The sequence below is a fragment of the Neophocaena asiaeorientalis genome, unplaced genomic scaffold, assembly GCF_003031525.2.
Source record: "Neophocaena asiaeorientalis asiaeorientalis breed wild unplaced genomic scaffold, Neophocaena_asiaeorientalis_V1.1 scaffold204, whole genome shotgun sequence".
In the NCBI taxonomy this organism is placed as follows: Eukaryota; Metazoa; Chordata; class Mammalia; order Artiodactyla; family Phocoenidae; genus Neophocaena; species Neophocaena asiaeorientalis.
In genome coordinates, this window is record NW_020173922.1 from 331,036 (window position 1) to 355,622 (window position 24,587).

At 35.9% G+C, this 24,587-nt stretch overlaps 1 protein-coding gene across 1 annotated transcript in view; it reads left to right on the top strand.

The window, feature by feature from the left end:
* Window positions 1-20,984, top strand: part of SEC24A (SEC24 homolog A, COPII component) — a 60,796-nt gene extending 39,812 nt beyond the window's left edge. The window contains exons 16-23 of the mRNA XM_024752290.1: window positions 4,069-4,242; window positions 7,114-7,224; window positions 9,156-9,331; window positions 13,164-13,301; window positions 15,830-15,934; window positions 16,260-16,352; window positions 17,524-17,627; window positions 18,040-20,984. Coding sequence (XP_024608058.1) covers window positions 4,069-4,242; window positions 7,114-7,224; window positions 9,156-9,331; window positions 13,164-13,301; window positions 15,830-15,934; window positions 16,260-16,352; window positions 17,524-17,627; window positions 18,040-18,154 — 1,016 coding nt within the window. The 3' untranslated portion in view covers window positions 18,155-20,984. The remainder of the gene's footprint in view (window positions 1-4,068; window positions 4,243-7,113; window positions 7,225-9,155; window positions 9,332-13,163; window positions 13,302-15,829; window positions 15,935-16,259; window positions 16,353-17,523; window positions 17,628-18,039) is intronic.
* Window positions 20,985-24,587: the final 3,603 nt, after the last annotated feature.

Sequence of the window (24,587 nt, forward strand, 5' to 3'; positions counted from 1 at the left end):
CCACTAACAGTGAAAGTACTGATTTCTTCACATCCTTTTCAAAACTTGTTATTGTCCTGTTTTTTTTTTTTTAGCCATCTTAGTGGGTGTGACGTGGTATCTTGTTGAGGTTTTGATTTGTATTTCCCTGTTCATGAATGAGGTTGAACATCTTTTCTTGTGCTTATTGGTTATTTATCTTCTTTGGAGAAATGTCTATGCAGATCCTTTTTCCATTTAAAAACTTGGTATGTTTGTCTTTTTATTATTGAGTTTTATATGTTTTTAGATACAAGGCCTCTATCAAATATATGATTTGCAAAATACTTTCTCCATTTTGTGGGTTGCCTTTTTCACTTTCTTAATGGTACCCTTTGAGGCACAATCGTTTTTAATTTTGGTGATGCCCCATTTATCAACTTTTTCTGTTTGTGTTTTTGGTATCTTAATGTAGCATTAAACTACTGCTTAATCTAAGGTCATGAACATTTTTATGTATGTTGTCTTCTAAGACTTTTATAGTTATAATTCTTATATTTAAGTCTTTGATTTATTTTTAGTTAATTTTTGTATTTGATGAGGTAGGTGTTTGACTTCATTCTTTTGCATCTGGATATACATTTGTCCCAGCACCTTTTGTTAAAAAGACTATGCTCTCGGGCTTCCCTGGTGGCGCAGTGGTTGGGAGTCCGCCTGCCGATGCAGGGGACACAGGTTTGTGTCCCGGTCTGGGAAGATCCCACATGCCGCGGAGCGGCTGGGCCCGTGAGCCATGGCCGCTGAGCCTGTGCGTCCGGAGCCTGTGCTCTGCAACGGGAGAGGCCGCAGCGGTGAGAGGCCCGCATACCGCAAAAAAAAAAAAAAGGACTTCTCTTCCTGTTGAAATGTCTTGGTGTCCATGGCCCCTTGTTGAAAATTAGTTGATCATAAATGTGAGGGTTTGTTTCTGGATTCTGAATTTTATTCTTTTAATCTATGTCTGTCTTATGCCAGTACCAAACTTTCTTGACTGTTGTGACTTTGTAATAAGTTTGAAATTAGGAAGTATGAGTCCTCCCAACTTTTCTCTTCCTTACCAAGATGGTTATGATATTCTGGGTCCCTTGCATTTCCGTATGAATTTTAGTTTCATCTTGTCAATTTCTGCAAAGAAGCCAGCTGGTATTGGATAGGAATTGTGTATAATTGGTTAATTTGGGGAATACTGGCATCTTAACAATAATAAGTCTTCCCATCCAAAAACATGGTATGTCTCTTCTTTAATTTTTTCAACAATATTTTGCAGTTTTCAGAATGTAAGTTTTGCATTTCTTTTGTTAAATTTATTCCTAAATATTTTTTCCATTATATTTTAAATAGAATTATTTTTAAAATTTATTTCTCCTATAAATATAATTAATTCTTTGTATACTGATCTTGTATCCAGCAACCTTGTTGAACTTGCTTCTTAATTCTAATAGTTTTTTAGTATTTATGTTTTAAAGGGCCCATTTGTTGTATCCCATTCATTCAAGATTGATGGACCTCAGAAATGATTATTTCTGCAGATATTGGCTCTAAATTAAGGGGAGTGTACATCCTAAAAGTGCTTTTAAGACTTTTTCTACTTGGCAGGACAGAAGCTATTTTATATGTACCAAACTTTGCATAAAGAGCTTGGACATAGAAACCAACCTATGCCCTCTTTCTAGAGTGCTTAATTTACTAAATGTTTGTGGTTAATTTGTTTAGGTTTCTCTCTCTTTTAATGATAAATTACATTAAATTCATATTACATGAAATAATATGCTCTTGGTAAAGCTACAAAAAAAAAGGTACAGTACAAAAAGATATAAAATGAGAAATTAAACTTAAGCCAGTATAGTCTACCTCAGAGTTTCTCATATGCCCTTGAAAAAGTTTTCCCGTGCATATATAAGCATGGTAATATATTTTCGCCTTCAAATAAAAGCAGCGAGGGGGCTTCCCTGGTGGCGCAGTGGTTGAGAGTCTGCCTGCTGATGCAGGGGACACGGGTTTGTGCCCCAGTCCAGGAGGATCGCACGTGCCGCAGAGCGGCTGGGCCCGTGAGCCATGGCTGCTGAGCCTGTGCGTCCGGAGCCTGTGCTCCACAATGGGAGAGGCCACAATAGTGAGAGGCCACGTACTGCAAAAAAAAGAAAAGAAAAGAAAAGCAGTGAGGATCACATCTGGCTGCTTCTTCTGTATATACTTAGTTTTCGTATGTACAGAACTACATCCTCCTTTCTTTCCTGATTACTGTTGTAAAGTTGGTTTTTATTTCACAAGCAGAATATATACCTGTTATTTGTAAAAAATGAAAACATTATGGATAAAGGTAAAGTCCTCTTGTATAAGCTTGTGTGTGTGTTATTTCACTTTCACTCCATCCTTATGTAGTCACTATAACCACATTGTGGTAATGCTAAGTTTTTCTATACATTTACATACATATGTACCTCTCCATGGAAAATATATTGTACAGTGTAGTAGCATAAATAACATTGTACATGTTTTCAGCGAGTCTTGGGCCTCTCACTGTTGTGGCCTCTCCTGTTGCGGAGCACAGGCTCCGGACGCGCAGGCTCAGTGGCCATGGCTCACGGGCCTAGCCACTCCGCGGCATGTGGGATCTTCCCGTGTCCCCTGCATCGGCAGGCGGACTCTCAACCGCTGCGCCACCAGGGAAGCCCAGCAAGTCTTGAAGATCTAATAATATTAGTTTATGTAGATCTGTCTCATGCTTTTTAACTTCTACCCAGTATTCAGTAGAATGTAAAAATCACAATTTAGTTATTTTCCTACTGGTTGTCATTGAAGATATTTCGATTTTTTTTGTTATGATTAATTTTTTTTTGCACATATAAATTTGGCACTTAATTGTATCTATAGAATAAATTCTTTTTTTTTTTTTGAGTTGTCAGTGTGAGCAAGTACCAGTTGTGAGATTTGTTAGTAGAAACACTGTTACGAGGATATTTTATGAGGATATTCTAGGATAAATTCTTAGTTATGGAATTACTGGAGTGGAAGTAAGTACCCATTTAGAATTTTGGTAGATATTGCCAAATTATTACCAAAAAAAGGTTTTTGAAAATTTGAATTCATTTAAGAAGATATCTTTTATTCCTTCCCCACTCTCACTAACTACTGTGTATTCTTTAATATGATTCTGCTTCCAGTTACAATGTGTGGGTTGTTTTTCTCCACACTACCAAGCAGTTAACTCAGTTCTGACATCGTCTGTGTAGAGCTAACATCAGATCCCACAGGTTACGGGCTCAGTCTCACAAGACCGTCTCTCATCCTTCCCCCACCACCACCCCATTTCAGAAGCCAGTTGCAAGTCCAGTTTGTTACGTGTGCTTCTGACCAACTGGCTATAGATTGGATGTTCCAACAAATCCCTCCTTTGGTTGAAATTATTGGCTAGAGTGGCTTATAGAACTCAGAGAAACATTTTAATTACTAGATTACTGGTTTATTTTAAATAACTCAAGAACAGCAAAATAGAAAAGAGGCATAGAGCAAGATATAGGGAAAGGGAAAGGGCATGGAGCTTCTGGAGCTTTCTTGCTCTCTTTGAGAGCTTCACTCTCCCCAAATCTCCACGTATTCACAATCCCAGAGCTCTCTAAAGGACCCCATCCTTTTGGGGTTTTATGGATGCTTTATTACATAGTCATGACTGATAAATCACTGACATTTGGTGATTGATTCAACCTCTAGTGCCTCTCCCCTCTCTGGAGGTAGTGGTGGAGGGTTGAACTGGAAGATCTAACCCTCTTATCATATAGTTGAATCCTCTGACAACCAGCCTCCATCCTTAGGTTAACCTAAGTGCTTTCCAAAAGCCACTTTGTTAACATAACAAAAGATACCTTTATGACTCTCAACACTTAGGGAATTCTAAGGGTTTTAGGAGCTCTGTGCCAGAAACTGGTGAAGACCAAGTATATATTTCTTATAAACCACAATATCACATTTAAACTTTTTAATTTACTCTGTGCTATTCTGATAAGTGACAAGGATAAAATGTAAATATATGTAGGTGCATATAAATCATTTTGATATATTTTTCTTTTCTAGGTCTTTCCATTCATACTTTCCATGGGAACTTCTTTGTTCGGTCCACAGACTTACTGTCTTTACCTAATGTAAACCCAGATGCTGGGTATGCAGTACAAATGTCAGTGGAAGAGAGTCTTAATGACACTCAGTTGGTTTCCTTTCAGTCAGCACTCTTGTATACATCCAGCAAAGGTAAGTTTTTTTGTTTGTTTTACTGTGGCAAAAACACATAACATGAGATCTATCCTCTTAACAAAATTAAAGTCTAAAATACCATATTGTTAACTATAAGCACAATGATATAACAAAGGTAAGATTTTTGATTTGGCCATGTAGTCTATGGCTTGTGATAAACTCCTTGAGAGTCCACTTAGTGTCTGAAATATGTTCTGGTAATACAACAGTCAATAAAACTGACTTAAAAACCTTTTTCTCATAGGCTTATTCTAGTAGGGGAGACAAACAATAAAGAGGATATGTAAGTAAAATAGTAGTATGTTACATAGTAATATCAGTTAACGAGAAACAGAAAGCATGTGAAGGGTTTAAGAAGTGCTGAGGGGATGGTTTTTTAAGATAGGGTTGTCAGGAAAGGTCTCACAGAGGGTGATGTTTGAGTTAAGTTTTGAAGGAGCTCAAATGGAAGATAAACACTTAAGGGTATAATTTGTTTAGTACTAATTAATTTATAATGTGTTTTGTCCTAAAGATGACGTGAAGGCTGGTTAAATTTATTTTTATTATTTTAAAGATTCACAGCTCTCACCCTATTCTGTTTTGTCTCCTTAAAAAAGGTTTTGGAAGTGTTTTTGTGCTATGTCTACTGACCTTCACAGCCCCACCAAAATCTATAAAAAGTGTATAATACAGATATTTTAATGAAAACCTTTAGTATGAGAGAAGTCCAGTTTTTGTACTATGATTGTAATACTGCATACTATAAATGTAAAAGTAAGATGGATTTCTGTCTCTGGGTATCATTTTTTATTTGACAGAAGAACATCCCAATCCTTTTTCTGCTCATTGATTTTTCTTAACATTTAAAAGGAAAAAGTAATATATAATTGACCTGTGGTAAAACCTACCATTTTAATGTATAGTTCCACAAGTTTTGACAAATGTGTGTGTGACCACCACCACAATTTAGGTATCACAGTCTGTTCCATTACCCCTCAAATCTCCTTGTGTTTTTGTAGTCATTTCTCTCCCATCCCCAGCCCCTAGCAACCATTGATCTGTTATCTGACTCTGTAGTTTTGCCTTTGTAAGACTGTCTTGTGAATAGAATCATACAGTAGGTAGCCTTTTGTATCTGGCTCTTTCACTTAGCATAGTGCATTTGAGATGATCCATATTGTTTCATCCAGCAGTAGTTATTTTTTATTCCTAAGTAGTATTCCATTGTACCCAGTTTGTTTATTCACTTTCCAGTTGAGGTACATTTGGGTTGTTTCCAGTTTTTGGCAGTTTCAAATATATCCCCTGTAAACATTTGCATTGGATTTTTGTGTGAGCATAAATTGTGATTTCACTTCGATTAATACTTTTTCAGTGTTTTCGACAGATGGCCAGGTTGTTCGGTGAGCTTATGTTTAACTTTTTAGGAAGTTGCCAAACTGTTTCCTAAGTGGCTGTACCATTTTGCATTCTCACCAGCAGTGTATGAGAGTTTCAGCTGCTCTGCATCCTCACCAGCATTTGCTGTTATCAGTGTTCAGTTTTTGTTTGTTGTGTTTGGTTTGAGGTTTTTGGTTTGTTTTGTTTATCTCTTTTGCCATTTTAATAAAGTATAGTGATACCACTTTTAGTTTTATTTCATGTTTCCCTAATAACATTGGATATCTTTTTATATATTTACTATTTGAAGTTTAGTTTATTTCTAATGTTTTGTTTTTATGGAAAATGTGATTATAATATCTATCCATGTCCACAAATCTTTGTCATTTCTGAAAATTTCCCTAAGATGGATTTCTAGGATTGGAAATAAAAAGTATAGAGATCAACTGTTTAGAAAAATCTTGGTATTGTCAGATTGCTTTTCAGAAATATTTTACCAATTTGTAGTCCCATCCAGTGCCCTTTTCATTTCAGCCTCTGATTTTGTGTGCATGTATATGTGTGTGTCTGTATCTATGTATGTAATAGTTGTTGTTGCCAATATGATAGGCTAAACATTGTATCTTATTCCCTTTAGTTATCAATGTTTTTATCTAGACTAGAAGCACTAAACAATGTTACCCTTTTTTGTAGATATCACTTCTTCTCTTTAAAAGTAATTTGTATGAGCTCCTCCTAGATACAATTTCGTTAGTCTTCATGTGTCCCTGCAGGTTGTAGTGTGGGTATCCTCTCTAGTTTTTTTACTTGTTCTTTTTCTTTGTTGTTCAAGGTCTTGCTCATTAGAAATGTTTTAAAGATTGACATGATATTTGATATTTTATGGCTCTCAAAAGATTATCATTTTTGTTTCTTGTATTTATTGATTTTTATTGTTGTGGGTAATTACCAAAGAGGAAGTATTGTGACTATTAGTTGATTTCTTTCATTTTTTTTTAATGAAAGCTTTATTTGTTTGTCTGTTTGTTTATAATTTGGCTGTGCTGAGCGGCTTTAGTCTATTTCTTTTAAACTTTTTTCCTGTGATTAAAAAGAAACATAAAATTTCTCTGGACTTTAAATATCAAAACAAACTCTAGAACACATCTTGGAGTAGTGTTGTCTTACAGTATGTATATTTTCCCAAAATTGTGTTTACGGAAAAGGATAAAGTACCAAAAAATTCAGAAAAGAAATTTTTAAGAAGCTAGCATGTTACCATCATTTGGATATGATCCCTGTGGTCTTTTCAGTAATACCTTGAAGAAAAATAATTTTGTAGTAAAAAAGATAAAAGAAATAATGCTTTAGAGTTTTCACAAATTAAAGTTTTGATACTATCCCTGCTTACTATATATAACCCTGTTTGGTTCCAAATTGAAAAGAACTGATTTTTCCGAGTAACTTTAATACAAACTATTTTTTATAGTGCTGTCCCTCACTATCATTTGTGTGTTTTGTCCAAAGGTGAAAGAAGAATTCGTGTTCATACTTTGTGTTTGCCAGTAGTTTCAACTCTAAATGAAGTCTTTCTTGGAGCTGATGTTCAAGCAATTTCAGGGTTATTGGCCAATATGGGTAAGAATTGTTGTCACCTATTGCAGATATATTGCAAGTAGTAACATTTGAAATGTCCACATAGTTTTGTTTTCCTTTAAATAATTAGCTTTATGATTTCAATATTTTGGATCCGGTGTATGCCTGCTAAGTAAATGGGTCTGCTGCAGATAACCTGATCTTTTTTTTTTTTAATTTAAACAGTTTTATTGAAATGTAGTTTCAGTTTATTGAGATATAAGTGATATAACAATCACTTAACCCATTTAAGTATACAATTCCATTGTTTTGAGTATATATACAGATTTGTGTGGCCATCATCTCAATCCGGTTTTAAAACATTTCCGTCACGCCCAAAAGAATCTCATGTTCATTAACACTTACTGCTCACTCCCTTCTTCTTTCCTCACTGGCCTTAGGCAACCACTAAACTGTTTTCTGCCTCACAATCTGCCTGCTACGGACTTAAATAACCATGTTTTCCTTAATGTCTTCCATCTCAGAGTTGCTTTCTTGGATTTTTTTTTTTTGGATCCTTTTTTCACATACATAGAGCTTAACATCATTTTGTTTCTTGCTCACTTTCTCCTTCAGGGATGACTACCAGTGGGTCCATTTGCTTCAAACTCAAATCTGCCTATAATAGGAATAATTACCTATTTTCTTGAATTTCCTATTGGGAAAATTTTTCTTTAATGGAACAGGGTAAAGAATCTAACCTCACTTTAGACTCATGTGTTGTCAAAAGTTAAAAATTGTGACCTAAGAAATTTGAGGGTCATTGCCTTTATATTTTGTTGAACTGGTATGTTTTGGTAACAGTGTGATTATTATTATTTTCAGCAACAACTATATATCAGGCAGTATTTGTGGATTAAAAAAATCTTCACAACAAATATTAGTTCTGTTATTAAGTTTGGTTGATCCCAGTATGCACTTTTTTCACATTTTGTCAAAATCTTTAAAATCAGGATGTCTTCAGTTGATAAAGTCTTAGAGTTACTGTTGATCAGGTAACAGTAGTCTTCATTCTTTCTTACTTGTGTACGAATTTGGTCATAGCAGTTAATAACATCACTTCATTGAGTGTATTTTTTTTTTTTTTTTTTTTCAGTACGCGGGCCTAACTCTCAACCACTTCCCTGTGCCACCAGGGAAGCCCGAGTGTATTTTTGATAACACATGAATTGAGTTTAGTTGTAGTTTGAGAAGTCTTCAAAACAATTAGAGTGTTCTTAGTATTGAAGAAATTTTTTGAGTATAAAGAAAAGCATAAAACAGTGGCATGACAGATGATGAAGATCATCTAAATAGCTAAGAGTTCTTTCAATAAATATGAAATAAAAATTCTCTGTGGGGCTTCCCTGGTGGCGCAGTGGTTGAGAGTCCACCTGCCGATGCAGGGGACATGGGTTCGTGCCCTGGTCCGGGAGGATCCCACATGCCGCAGAGCGGCTGGGCGCATGAGCCATGGCCGCTGAGCCTGCGCGTCCGGAGCCTGTGCTCTGCAACGGGAGAGGCCACAACAGTGAGAGGCCCGTGTATGGAAAAAAAAAAAAAAAAATTCTCTGTGTTAAGAAAGCATGTGTGTTTAATTGCAGAGTTTTTTCTTTGTCAATGATACATAAAATAAAATGGTGAGTTACAACTAATAACATCTTAGATTTGGCGAAATACAGTTTTCCCATTTTACAAGTAAGGATACTGAGACTCATGAAAGTTAAATTACTTGCCAAATATTCATACTGCTAGGAAATAGCGGAACAACATTTCAACACAGGTTGGTTTGATTTTCCAAAGTATGTGCTTTTAACTGCTGTGTTTGGTTCCTTGTGTATGTAATAACTTGAGAGAGAATTTGTATAATTTAAAAAAAACTTTTCTTTCCTTAACAGTGGGGTAGCTAAACTTCTATCTTTTTTCTCTTTTGTCCCTACCTCAACCTCTGTTAGCTGTTGACAGGTCTGTGACTGCCAGTCTGAGTGATGCTCGGGACGCCCTAGTGAATGCTGTCATAGACTCTCTTTCAGCTTATCGTTCTTCAGTCCTAAGTAACCAGCAGCATGGACTTATGGTTCCTTTTTCTTTGCGGCTTTTCCCACTGTTTGTGTTGGCTCTCCTTAAACAGGTAAAAGAATCAGAATCAGAAACTAACACAGTGAAAATGTCAACAGCCAAAGTTTTTGTCCTGTGAACCACTAAACATTGTATATATAACTTTACATCAGTTAAGTTTTCTGAGGACAGGGACCTTAACTCCTATTGTATCTTAAAGGATTTGTAACCAAAAAAATTTACAAAATACTGATTTAAAGTATGTGCCTTCTTTGTAAGAGATGCTCACTGATGAAGTATTCACTGATGTTATCAAAGATGCAAATGATCAGTTTTCCAGTTTTTCAAAACAGGAACTGTATATTTTACTGCTAGAGCAACAAGTCACACACGAGACTCTTCTTATGATGCTTTCCTGCTCCCTACAATATTTCAGCCATATTTCATTTCTTTTTTTTTGTAATGCAATTACTATTTATTTATTTAGGCTGCGTTGGGTCTTCGTTGCCGCGCACGGGCTTTCTCTGGTTGCAGCGAGCCGGGGCTACTCTTCATTGCGGTGCACGGGCTTCTCATTGCAGTGGCTTCTCTTGTTGAGCACAGGCTCTAGGCGCACGGGCTCAGTAGTTGTGGCGCATGGGCTCAGTAGTTGTGGCACATAGGCTTAGTTGCTCTGCAGCGTGTGGGATCTTCCTGGACCAGGGCTTGAACCTGTGTCCCCTGCATTGGCCGGCGGATTCTTTAACCACTGCGCCACCAGGGAAGTCCCACATTTCATTTCTTAATCTTAGAAATGCCTTCTCATACATGTGTACCTATTTCCATGATGTGCATTATGCTTTCCTATCCTTGTCTTTGAGCTCAAATGTTGTCTCTCTGGTAGTTGCCTTTCCTTCTGTGACCCGGTAGCTCTTTGTGCATATATTTATTTATAGAGGACATTTAAAAAATATTTATTTTTTAATTTTTTATATTATTATTTACTTGTCTCCCCTGCCTACCTTTTGCCCATACCTCTGGCTCCTGAAAAAAGAAAAAAGGGAAACTCTAGCCTGGTGGAGGAGGCTTATTTTCCCAATGACCAAAATATAATGTCCTTAGAAAACAAATGTGGTTACCAAAGGGGATAGCGGGGATTTGGGGGGGAGATAAATTAGGAGTTTGGGATTAACATACACATTACTGTATATAAGATAGGTAAATAACAAGAACCTACTGTATAGCACAAGGAACTATACTTAATATCTTATAATAACCTATACTGGGCTTCCCTGGTGGCGCAGTGGTTAAGAATCTGCCTGCCAATGCAGGGGACATGGGTTCCAGCCCTGGTTCAGGAAGATCCCACATGCCGCGGAGCAGCTAAGCCTGTGGGCCACAACTACTGAGCCTGTGCTCTAGAGCCCGCGAACCACAACTACTGAGCCTGCGTGCCACAACTACTGAAGCCTGCACCTAGAGCCCGTTCTCCACAACAAGAGAAGCCACCGCAATGAGAAGCCCGTGCACCACAACGAAGAGTAGCCCCCACTCGCCGCAACTAGAGGAAGCCTGTGCACAGCAATGAAGACCCAATGCAGCCAAAAATAAATAAATAAAATAAATATATATATTAAAAAAGTCACTTATACTTGGAAAAGAATCTGAAAAAGAGGAAACTGAATCACTTTGCTGCACACTTGAAACTAACACATTGTAAATTAACTATACTTCAGTTAATAAAAAATGTCTAAACTTGTAGACTTGGTATAACTTTCCCTTATAAAATTTTATTAAAAAGTTCATGTTAACAGATTACCTGGGGAACCATCCCAGATTCCAGGATGAATTAAGGACTGCTCTTGTCAATTTGTGTACTTTCTGAACTCCAGCATTGGCCTGTCAGGTGTATGTTGTCTCTTCCAGGCAAGAAGGGCAACCTGTTACACATTGATAGAAATAGCTTTTGAATCTACTTCTAGTTTCTTTAACTCAAATTATGTATTTCCACTTCTGAAAATAATGTAAATACACAGAGGTTACATAAATACTTAAATTTTAACATTTAAGAATCTGAGCTCTTCCCTCTTCAGGTCTTTCATTAAATGCTGTCCTTCACTGAGGCCTGCCTTCCGTCATCTCCCCATTTAATATGCAGTACTCTCATCCCATCCCACCCTGACATTCTTCATCTCTCTTTCTTCCTTTGCTTTTCTCCATAGCACTTAACACTGAAATACCACATATTTTGCTTGTTTATTATTTACTTCTCCCTTACTAGGATTTTTGTCCACAAGGACAAGGATTTTTAACTTGTTTGTCTACCACTTTGTCCCTGCATCTAGAACAGTTCTTAGTACATAGTAGGCAGTCAGTAGATATTTTTTGAATGAATAAATGGAACTTCTTTCATTTCCCATAGTACTCTTTCTTTAAGAACCTTTTCTCTTCTTGCTTATTTATAGTCAGTGCATTTGGGTTTTTATTTGTTTTTTTTTTTTTTTTTTTTTTTTGGCGGTACACGGGCCTCTCACTGTTGTGGCCTCTCCCGTTGTGGAGCACAGGCTCCGGACGCGCAGGCTCAGCGGCCATGGCTCACGGGCCCAGCCGCTCCGCGGCATGTGGGATCTTCCCAGACCGGGGCACGAACCCGTGTCCCCTGCATCAGCAGGCGGACTCTCAACCACTGCGCCACCAGGGAAGCCCCTATTTGTTTTTTAAAAAATAATTATTTATTTATTTGGCTGCACTGGGTCTTCATTGCGGCATGCAAGATCTTCATTGCGGCATGCGGGATCTTTAGTTGTGCAGGATCTAGTTCCCTGACCAGGGATTGAACCCAGGCCCCCTGCATAAGGAGCACAGAGTCTTAGCCACTGGACCACCAGGGAAGTCCCAGTGCATTTGTTTTAAGGCATACTTTCATTGCTGTTATCTCTCTGCCTCTTTCTATTCCTTTCCATCAATAGAAATGGCTAAAACCTTACCTCAGAACTTCATTATTCTTCATGGAGCTAATATTCCAGTTGAAACTCACAATTACTTATTATCTGTATGCTGCTAAGCAGTTGTCTTCAAATTATTAATTTTCCTGATTGAATTGTGAGCTCTGTTACATTATTTAATTTCTCTAACTGTGGGAGAAACAAGGATAGTTAACCACCATTAATCATCACCCAGCTTTTACAGAAACTTAGATCTTTGGTCCTTCATATTTCATACATGTCTTTATTTTGTCATCTGCAATATAACTTTACCCTCCTTGCAATGTTATTTAGTTTTTTACATCACTGTTGCTATACGGTAGATAGAGTGTTTAGATCGATTTCATTGATTAGGAAACAAATGCTGGAGAGATTAAATGACTTTGCCATGGTCAGATAATTAATTTGTCAAGACTTTCAGGTGAGGATATAGCCACGATTTAATAGATGTGTGTGACTTATTAAGGTATATATATATATGTGTATATATATATATATTTTTTTTTGGCTGCGTTGAGTCTTCGTTGCTGCATGCGGGCTTTCTCTAGTTGTGGTGAGCAGGGGCTACTCTTCATTGTGGAGTACGTGCTTCTCATGCGGTGTCTTCTCACTATGGAGCACAGGCTCTAGGTGCACGGGCTTCAGTAGTTGTGGCTTGTGGGCTGTAGAGTGCAGGCTCAGTAGCTGTGGGCTTAGTTGCTCTGCGGCATGTGAGATCTTCCTGGACTAGGGATTGAACCCGCGTCCCCTGCATTGGCAGGTGGATTCTTAACCACTGTGCCACCAATGAAGTCCCAAGATATATTTTTGAAAGAATAATTAATGGTAAATTTGTTATTTCTGTCTGAAGATATTCTTTTAACAACTGATATTTGTAAAATGTATATGTATTTGTTAAATACCTTTTCTTTTTTTTAATGGGGGTGTATTATTTTGTTATAGAAATCATTTCAGACTGGGACAAATGCATGTCTAGATGAACGCATTTTTGCTATGTGTCAAGTGAAAAATCAGCCTTTGGTTTACCTTATGCTCACAACTCATCCCAGTTTGTATAGAGTTGACAATCTCTCAGATGAGGTAAGATTGATTCATTTTTTAGTTGCTTTTACTTGAAGGTTTATAAGCCTAATTATATTGAATCCACTGCAGAAATGAAGAAAGGTGTTTTCTTTTTTAAAGCTTTTCATTTTATTCCTATATAAAGAAAGTTTGGTTTTGGGAAGCTCCTGAAAATAGTACCTTTACTCATTAAAATAATAAACTTTACTGTTTATTTAAGACAAATCTTTAGAGCAGATCTAAGTAAATGAAGAGATTGTCAGATTGACCAGAGCAACCTATGATTTATTTATTTAAGCAAATTGATCTGAAAGGAGTATCCCTAGAGTAAAATTACACTTAATTTAAATACCTCAAGTCAGTGTTTAGTGTAATGGTGTCCCTGAATTAAAGAGAAAATATTTATCTGGTAAGTTGTAAGATTATTTTCCCTTGATAGGAAATTAACCTGAGTTGAAGTTATAAGCATGAAAATGTTAAATCATAACCTTTCTTCCTACATTGTGATCAAATTAGGATATATATGTTGGAAATAATATTTTGGTTAAAACCTTTTCGGAGTTTAAAGATTTTAGGGTACCTTGCATAATAAAGAAGAAATTACGTGTGAAATTTGAGGTAACTTTTTAGCAAATGAAAACTGTTGATGACATTATTAGTTTGTATTACAAAAATAATAACTCAAGATTAATCCTGTGTTTGACAAGTTCAACTAACTGGTCCTGTCTTTTCCTCACATTAAAAAAAAAGACAAATTAACATAAATACAAATGCAATATATTAGATGCGTATAATACAGAAACCACTAGAAAGAAGAAAAATAAATCACTCATATACATTCAAAGACAAGCACTACTAGGACTTTCAGTGGTGTATTTATCAGGACTCTCTTTTCTGCAAGTAAGCTTAGGAAGGAAAGGGGACTGATGTGGCACTCAAACACAAACCACATGAAAGGCTAGGGTATAACTAAACTCAGGTCTAGCTCAGATTCATAGACTCTCTTGCATTGCCTCATTCTTTCAGATTGGCCTTTTCTACCAGACTAGAAAACAGAGCCACTGATAGCTTCCCATCTTTATCACCAGAGAAGGACAAGGCTCTCTTTTCTTAGTTCACATTAATTTCTGAATGGCTGTATTTAAGTTATAGTCTCTCTAGCGGCCCACACACCCTAAGGCCAGAGGTCTTAAGGTGCTGTGATTAATAGTTCCTGGTAGAGCTAAAGCCTTATCAAGGTAGTACCCCTTGACAGGTCAGTATTTTATTTACTTTCTCCTTTGGATAAGGTTAATTAAGTACCAAGTTTTAGTACTTAAATCAACTTTTTGTCAAAAATGAATAGTTATAAATATTTAAAGGAGTGTGTGTGTGTGTGTGTGTGTGTGTGTGTGTTTGAAGATGGCAGTACTATACTCAGTTATAAATGAAAACCTTCCATTTCTGGCCTTAATAAATATTAAATTGGAGAAAAACTCATTTGCATTAGACTTACTCTTCCCTCAGGATGTGTACATTGATCTAAGCCACGCAATCATCTGTTATTATTAACTAAATTCCAGACTTTATTTGGATCTTACTAATGTTATTTATCCATTCAGGATACATGATATTGATTGCATTTATTGTATCAGTTTTTAAAATAATAATTAAGATCAGAAATTATTTTGGCTTTATTGGGATTCATGGTGACTTTGTTTAGATAAGTGATACATATTTCTTCCTCTTCTTTATATTTAAATATGAATAATTGTGATTTACCTAAATAAGTTCCAAAGTCTCAGAGGTAACACTCATTAAAATTTTTGTTTTGTTTGTTTAATTGTGGCTCCCTATTACCGGTATCTAAAAGCTTTAATCTTTTTTTTACTTTATGTATTTATGTATTTATTTATTTTTAACATCTTTATTGGAGTATAATTGCTTTACAGTGTTGTGTTGGTTTCTGCTGTATAACAAAGTGAATCAGCTATACGTATACATATATCCCCATATCCCCTCCCTCTTGCATCTCCCTCCCACCCTCCCTATCCCACCCCTCTAGGTGGTCACAAAGTACTGAGCTGATCTCCCTGTGCTATGCGGCTGCTTCCCACTAGCTGTCTGTTTTACATTTGGTAGTGTATGTATGTCAGTGCCACTCTCTCACTTCGTCCCAGCTTACTCTTCCCCCTCCCTGTGTCCTCAAGTCCATTCTCTACGTCTGCGTCTTTATTCCTGTCCTGACCCTAGGTTCTTCAGAACCTTTTTTTTTTTTTAGATTCCATATATATGTGTTAGCATACGTTATTTGTTTTTCTCTTTCTGACTTACTTTACTTCACTCTGTATGACAGACTCTTTGTCCCTCCACCTCACTATAAATAACTCAATTTTGTTTCTTTTTATGGCTGAGTAATATTCCATTGTATATATGTTCCACATCTTTATCCATTGATCTGTTGATGGACACTTAGGTTGCTTCCATGTCCTGGCTATTGTAAATACTGCTGCAATGAACATTGTGGTACATGATTAAAAGCTTTAATCTTTTGCTTAATTCTTTAGGGTGCAATCAACATCAATGATCGCACTATACCTCAGCCACCTATTCTTCAGCTTTCAGTGGAGAAGCTGAGCAGGGATGGAGCTTTCCTCATGGATGCAGGCTCTGTGAGTAGTCTTGACTGCGCTGGATTCTTCTCTCTGCATACTACTACCTTCATTCCTCTTAATATCTCTCTTCCTTAACAGATTATATGCTATTTAATCTGTATATTTTTGTATTAGCCACTTATCCCTCCATAGCCTCCTTTCATGCCAAGCATAAAATGTCTCATCATGGTAAATGGTAGTTATCATTACTTCAGTTGAAGGCTGTACAATCTCAGTAAACGTACTCATCTTTCTGATCTTTTGAAACATAGTCAGTGGTTAAAGGTAAGTCAACAGCTCACTGTTAAGCTACATCTCAAAATAGTTTTCTTCCCGTCCATAGGTACTAATGCTTTGGGTTGGAAGAAATTGTCGACAGAATTTTCTCAGTCAAGTTCTAGGAGTTGAAAACTATGCATTAATTCCACAGACTATGGTAAGATTATGTAATTATAGTGATTGTAATAGGCTTAAAGGCATTTCAAATGTGGCAAAAACATGAACATCCGATTTTGAAATCATAGCTATATTTTAAAGGCATTCTTTATGTTATTTTGCATCTTTGACTGACTTATTCTTATGTGTGTGTACTATTTTAGGGAGAAAGTAAGGAATTTAGTTAATAGCCAAAAAAGTTTGCTGCTGTTGGCATTAGTGTTAGGGCTCTTTTGTTTCAGTGTTTTGTGTTTTTGCAAGTGATTTCATTGTTCTTTGGCAGGGTCCTTTTAACTGCTGCTTTGGAGTAAGAACTAAGCTCATTTCCACACAAGCAAATGACTTGTGACCAGTGTCAGTTGGATTTATATTGATTATTGGACAGTGTAATAGTGGACTCTCTGTCACTAGCTCTGTGACCTTGGTCAAGTCACTAACCTTGACTTGACCAGGTTTGTCGAACCTGGTCAAGCCTCGTTTGTAAGATAAGAATGCTATTGCTTATGGAGGAGTATTTGAAATAACACATGAGAAAGCATGTGTGAAACTATGTACTATTTGGATAGCTGTGAATTTTAAAGTTAGAATTGATTATAACATGGTCTTATTTCACATCATATTTTTCAGTTTCAACTCTCAGTTTGTCACCAGCTTTGGAATATGTTTTATGTCAGCATCTTTTCATATTTATGGGTTTAACTTCATTTGTAAAAGTCATTAGGAGATTTATGTATTTAAAAGACATATATGTCAGGATTCTATCTAGGATAAGCAGTAGCTTAATGGCTGGTCTGGATGACTAGGCATTTTAAGTAATGAGGAGATAAGAAATGGATATATTTGTAATAACTGCCTGAATGGATCAGTTAATTCTAGATGTTATAATGTATAGTCTATGGCAACTTCAGTGGAACAGTGGCAGAGTTGAGAATTGCAACAGAGACCAAATGACCTGCAAACCTAAAATATTTATTATCTGTCCCTTTAAGAAGTTAGTTTCCAACCCCTTACTAGAAAACTGTGGTATGCAGAATCTCAGGCTCCTCCCCAGACCTCCTAAATCAATGTCTGCAGTTCAGCAAGATCCCCAGGTGATTCATATACAAGATAAAGTTTGAAAAACACTGTAGATGGTTAGAATAAGTTGGATGTTGCTGGTTTTTGTTTAATAGACAGACCTTCCAGAACTTGATACACCAGAATCTGCCAGAACAATAGCTTTCATCTCTTGGCTTAGAGAACAGAGACCATTTTACCCAGTACTTTATGTAATAAGGTAAGTTGAATTTGTCATTTACTGATAGTGAAACAATTTGGCCTTGCAAGGACCTGTTTTAGGTCCTTGTGACTCAAATATGTGTGACCTTTTGCTTAAGCAAACTCTTTACTGATTGATTGATTGATTTGGCCACACTGAGCAGCTTACAGGATGTTAGTTCCCCGACCAGGGTTGGAACCCGGCCCCGGCAGTGAAAGTGCAAAGTCCTACCCACTGGACTGCCAGGGAATTCCCGCAAACTCTTTAGAAGAATATAGAAAAATAAATTTTTTAAAATAAATAGTACTAGGTTATGCTTTATATCCAGTTATTAGCAAAATGTGTGTCAAAAGCTTTGTGACAAATCCACTGTTTATGTTACTATTACATTTTGTCTAATGTATGTAAATATTTGTCTTTTATTCCTAAGGGATGAGAGTCCAATGAAAGCAAACTTCCTTCAAAACATGGTAGAAGACAGAACAGAATCTGCATTATCATATTATGAATTCCTCTTGCATATACAACAGCAAGTGAATAAATGAACAGAAGAAGATACTTAGTAATTTCTAAGGAAAGTTACAATAATGCAGAGCACCTGAAAATGTGTAATACTTTCCTTTCCTATTAGGTTTGTGGACTAATGTGATGATTATATGTTCTCACTGTGATCTCAACAAACTATAGCAAATAAAGGAACACAGCAAACATGCGCTCTGAAATACTGTATTTTTTAAATCAAAATATATCTATATACGATTGGATACCTTTTTTCCTTTGCTGCCAATTATGTTTGAGTTGTTATGGATTGAAATAAGACAGTATTGCAGAGGCAAAGTACATTTTGTAAAATAAAGACTTCTGTGTTCCAAATGTATATTTCTCATTTTTTTCTGAATTTTTGGCTGCTACATTTAAAACCTCACAAGACTAAATGTTGCAGGGAAGTTACAAATCCATTGATAATGATCTTTTTAAAATAAAAAAATTTCTTAAGTAAATAATATGTTGGAAAACTAGAATCCATCCCCCACAGTTGTTTTTTTAAGGAAGAAAAAGGATCATTATGTTAACTAAAACTAGAGTAAACTAACTCTAGTCTAGCTTGAGAAGACTATGAAGTGATACAGTCAAGCTTTAAAATCTGTCAGTATTCTCTATACTTGAAGAATAATGTCCCTGATTTGAGGTGAAAACTATATGTAGTTTTCTGATTTGACTGCAGAAGACTTGGTTGGACACACTGTCTTATTCTGCAGTGAAAAGAATCTGAGCTGTCTTCATAAATACGTTGGGACTCGCAATGATAATAAGGAGATGAGAAACTTAGTTATCTTGATCCTTTAAGTGGGTTTTATTTGGTACATTTTTGCTCTGTGATGTATAATAAAAGCATTATATTGGTGAAATGAGTATGAATGAAAGAAATTAAAGGTTTCTTAAATGCTGTCTCAAATGCATCAGTAACATTTTTCTAAGGAGTTTAATAATTAAATTGGAAGCTGCTCATAAGATTTATTCTTGGATATTAAAAATTAAAGCATGAATGCCACTGTTTGGTTTAGTGGATATTAAGATTACACAAATCTGATTTATGAAAATTACAAAAGAAACTTGATTCCTGAACATGCTTAAGAAACTGCTTTTTGATTTGGCCAGAAAAATATTATAGTCAGAACTATTCAGTGAATTTTGTTTACAAATAGGTAAATTATACATCTGTATGTTTAAAGTGCCGTGATAAAATAACTTTAAAAGAGTTTGGTCCAGTTTTCACAGATTCATCTTGTCTTATATGAACTTCTTAAAGTAAAAGTTGTTCATGAATAGTACTTGATGAAAAGATTTTTGTTTCTTTGTTTTAATGGGTTAGAAAAATGTGTTTACAATCTTGATCTCATATGATCACCAATGAAATAGTAACTTTCAGGTTTACATCAATATGAGCTGACTTTAACTGAATTGTTTTGGGGTAGGGAAGAAACAGGTCCCACTAGAGTATATACTACTGCTTGCCAGCAAGATCAAAATAATTGTGTTCTATAAAAATATTATCTCCCTTAAGCAGTGTTAAGGTTTATTTTCTGTATGCAAGTGGTACATTGAACTGGAAATTTTCTTGAAAGCTGCTTCATTTATTAGGAAGCAATTTTCAAATTGTAGCTAGTTAGAATACATTTATATTTTCCCCTCTTCTGAAGAAACTGAGTCATTATTATGCACTGATGTTTCTTAAAATAACTAAAATTCTGTTCATAATGTGAATTTTAAATGTTGATATTGTAGGTTCTTTTTTAATAGTAGTAAATCTTCCAGAGGGAAAAGTTTGTGCTCCTAGGGACAATAATCTTCCTTGTGCCTCACTTTTATCCCTAAGTGGGTATGACTCTTGTTATTACAACATGCTTTGTTAGTGTATTACACAAATTTACTTTAAAAAATTATTTTAGATATTGCATAACATGTGCAATCCAGAATAATTTTATAATAGGTCATAAAAAACATAACTTTAGTAAGGATTCACAATATTTGTTCTCCCAGTAATGAGGGACTGAATGAAACTTTTGGAGATATTGATATGAAGCAATTATTTTTTGCAATATTGAATGTGTTGTTTAGTTTAGTTGTTTTTTTTTTTTTAAATTAGGGCACTACCTGCTATCTCATCTTGTATTACTTTTTGATGTAAAGCAACTAATATTTACACTATGCCATATTTTTTTTATTGTAGTTGTAAATTATGAAAGACCCTTGAATTTTCTACAGTTCTGCAACTACTAAAATAACTGACAAGGGCAATCTTGGTATTTAAATCTGAGCATGGCAGTTCTACCATAAAAAGTACTCTATTTTTCTAATTTCTAGGATTTTTAAAATAACATTTCTGTAAGTCTGGCACATTAATATTCCCTCAAGCTGTAGCATTTATTTTAGTTTGCATATATTTTATTGTTTTAATTTAATGTAATATATTGAGTCTAATAGACTGTTTTACAATAATTAGAATAAAAGATTTTCTTCTAATCAAAGATGAATAACAGCTGTTATCTAGGGGACCACCAAATGTGATTTCAAGATTTCATTAACTATTACAAATATAATCCTTATATAGAAATTTTAATTTTGTAAAGTAGTGTATAATATTGTAACATTACATTCTTGTTTTCAAATTCAAAAATGTATTGATCTTCAATGTGCTGTGTTAAATCTTGCTTCTCTGAAATGTTAGAGACAAGATGTCTTCCTTTTTACAGTTTGTAATTTTCACTGTTTTATTCCTGTAAAAAGAAAAGTCATTTGTAACCCATGCAAATAACCGTTTGAACTGTGCTAACTTATCAATTTGGCTATTCAATAAAGTTAATTGAAAGAGCTAACATACTGTGATTAGTTATTTAAATTGGTATAAATAACTTGACAGTCACTGAGTAGTGCTATGTTTTGCACCCAAATTAAGTAAATGGAAAACTATTGCTGAAGGTTCTTTAAACCTGAGTCAGTGTTTGGGAAGTCATAATCCAAATTCTGGATGCTCACTCTTCAAGAACAGCTAGGTTTAAAATATTAGATTGGGGGCTTCCCTGGTGTCACAGTGGTTGAGAGTCCGCCTGCCAATGCAGGGGACACGGGTTCGTGCCCCGGTCCGGGAAGATCCCACATGCCGCGGAGTGGCTGGGCCCGTGAGACATGGCCGCTGAGCCTGCGCGTCCGGAGCCTGTGCTCCGCAACGGGAGAGGCCACAACAGTGAGGGGCCCACATACCGCAGAAAAAAAATAAAAATCTAGATTGAAAGCGTTTTCAATTTTTTAATTCTCAATATGTTTAAGATACTACTCCACTGTCTTGTGGACCCTTTTGTTACTGATAAGATGCCTACTGTAAGTCTAATGGTTTATTTGAAGATAATCTGTTAGCTTTTAAGATTTTTCTTTTATCCTTAATATTCTATAGTTTTAATACTCTGAGTTTACTGTTTACCCTGCTTGCTTTTCAGAGCATGCTTTAATCTGGAGATCCTTGTCTATCTTCAATTCTGGAAAAGTCTCAGTTACTTTTAAATTTTTTATTTATTTTTAAAACTTAGGTATAATTGACATATATTTTCTCTTAAAATATTTGCTTCTGTCATTCCCTCTATTCTTTTTTTACCTTCAGAATTCCTTTTTTAAAAATATATATATTTATTTATTTTAAAATTTATTTTGGCTGCTTGGGTCTTAGTTGCGGCACACGGGCTCTTTTTTGCGGCATGCAGACTTCTTGGTTGTGGCATGCATGAGGGACCTAGTTCCTTGACCAGGGATGGAAACCGGGCCCCGGGAGTGCATTGGGAGTGCAGAGTCTTACCCACTGGACCACCAGGGAAGTCTCCAGAATTCCTCTGTGACTAATTCCTCTGTGACTATGTCCAGTTGGAGTTTAATCTCATCTATTGATTTTTATATTTGTATAACTAACTCTATTTTTGATTAATTTCTGCCTATTTTGTTCAATAATGCTTTAAAATTGTTCTATAACATTCTTTCTGGAGTGAATTCCAATTTTTAATTTGGATGGCAGAATTTAAATGTTGTATTTCTTCATGTTTGTTAGAATTTGGGTTTCTAGGCTTATTTGATTGGGAGGGTTGTTATTTTCATTTTAGCACATCTCTCTCAGTCCAAGCTTTCCCCCTCCCTGTCTATGGGTTTTCTAGTTGCTTTTTCCCAAAACTAGGGCTCGTGGAGGTATTTTAGGGCTCCTGCTGTGATTTGGGGATATCACCATTCCAGTCACCAACAGTGGGAAGTCTAGTTGTTGCCCTCTCTTCTGCCTCTCTGTTTATTAAGCTGAAGGCCAATAGCAAATGATATTTTGAATATTTTTCAGGGAGGGCAGACCTCAAGCAGTGAGTTTGTCCTGTTCATCCCTTTGTCTCACGTGGAGCACTTTCAGGTCCTCTTACACATAGAATGTGCTACCATTGCCAGCTTCTGGATCTGCAGCCCAACAGGCACCTGACTTTAGCTCCACTGTGCTGTTTCTGATACTTTGATCTGCTGAGATGTTTCTCTTGTTTTTGAGGCCAGCTATATCTTTTTTTTTCCCTTTATGTTTTTTAAAAAAAATATTTATTTGGCTGCATCGGGTCTTAGTTGCGGTGCACAGATCTTCGTTGCGGTGTGTGGACTCAGTTGTTGTGGTGCGTGGGCTTAGTTGCTCTGTGGCATGTGGGATCCTAGTTCCCTGACCAGGGATTGAACCTGCGTCCCCTGCATTGGAAGGCGGATTCTTAACCACTGGACCGCCAGGGAAGTCCCTCCCTTTATGTTTTTAACTGTTACTGATTGCTATATGTAGTAGAGAGGTGTCCAAGCATGAACTTACTGTCTATATTTAACCCGAGAATTTGAATTCTACTTTTATTACTTATGACTCAGTATGTTCATACGTATTTGTCAGTTTGTAGCTACAATTTGTCAATAAAGTATTAATATTAGCCTACCTAAACAATGCTGGGAGCAAATAAAAATTATACATAAAACTCATTGAAAATGCCAAGATTTGGCACAAAAGAAAAATTTCTGCAACTATTCAGGTAAATTTAATCTAGTGCTCTCAGTGCTAAGCATGGGGCAAAGTGGTCAATTTTTAAAAATGGAAAAAAAAATTTTTTTTAATTAAAAAAATTTTTAAAGGAATATAAAAACGAGACCAAAAAAATAACACACACACAAGAAAAAGAGATGGAGGTGGGCTTGCCCTTGTAAAGTCTATAGTGAGGGAGACAGAAATTAAGACAAGAATCGTTAAGTATGCACATCATTTAGTAAGGAATCATATACCACTGAGAAGCACAAGGAAATTTAATAACTATGGAAACCCCATAGGGAAATGGTTTCCCAGAAATAAGTAAGCATGTAATATGAAATCTTGACACTAAATTCTTACCTGACTCCATCAGCCATCATACATCAACACATCTATCAAAATATCCATTTGGTTTCTATATGCTATCTCAAGTGAAAAAAACCTTTTGTCTACCATGGAACTGTATTTGGTCTTGACTCATCAGGATTTTACCTCATCAAGTTGTGCACACTTATTACTAGTACTTAATTATTTCAACTGTAGAAGTTTTTAAGGCACAGTCTGGGCCTCAGAGATGTAGATCTGTACAGATATGCAGGGAAACCTTTTCTGATGCTTTAAAATTACTAGCTAGGGCATGTCCCTGAGATTTAGCTATCATCCAATCAAGGGGGAATGTTCAATGTTTATACCTGAGTTCCTTACGTTGTTGAACCCAAAAGATAAGTTGCTGTTTGTTTTTACACTTTTTTTCATAATCCTTTTCTGTCTGAGACAGGGTCAGATGACTAACAGTTAAAAACAGTATTTTATTACCTTCTATCTAAGCAGGGTTTTTCACCCACTTGCTGACTTTGAGCAGCCTTCATTGCAGGGGACACACTAGGCTGCCTCACCCCCTGCCGCCTCAGGTATGAACTGGCCATGGCGTCCTCTCAGCAAGAGTTGACAAGGGATTTAATTCCTTCATTCATTTACTCATTCACTTAGTCATTACTGTGCACCAGGGCTGCATTATGACTTTTGTGGGCTGTAGATATTTTGCTTTCGTGGGCTCCTTCCTCTATAAAAGCATATTTAAAATTATATTTTATGACTGTGTTAGTGTGAGAATGACTACAATCCAGGCTTGATTCATCATTATACAAAAATTATTATTACACTTTTCTTCTGATTTAAAAAAATATTCAAATAAATGAACTTATTTAGAAAACAGACTCACAAAGAAAACAAACTCATGGTTACCAAAGGGCAAGGGAGGGATAAATTGGGAGTATGGGGTTAACAGATGCACACTTCCATATATAAAATAGATAAACAGCAAGGGTTTACTGTATAGCACAGGGAACTATATTCAATATCTTGTAACAAACTATAATGGAAAAGAATAATGTAAAAAAGAACAT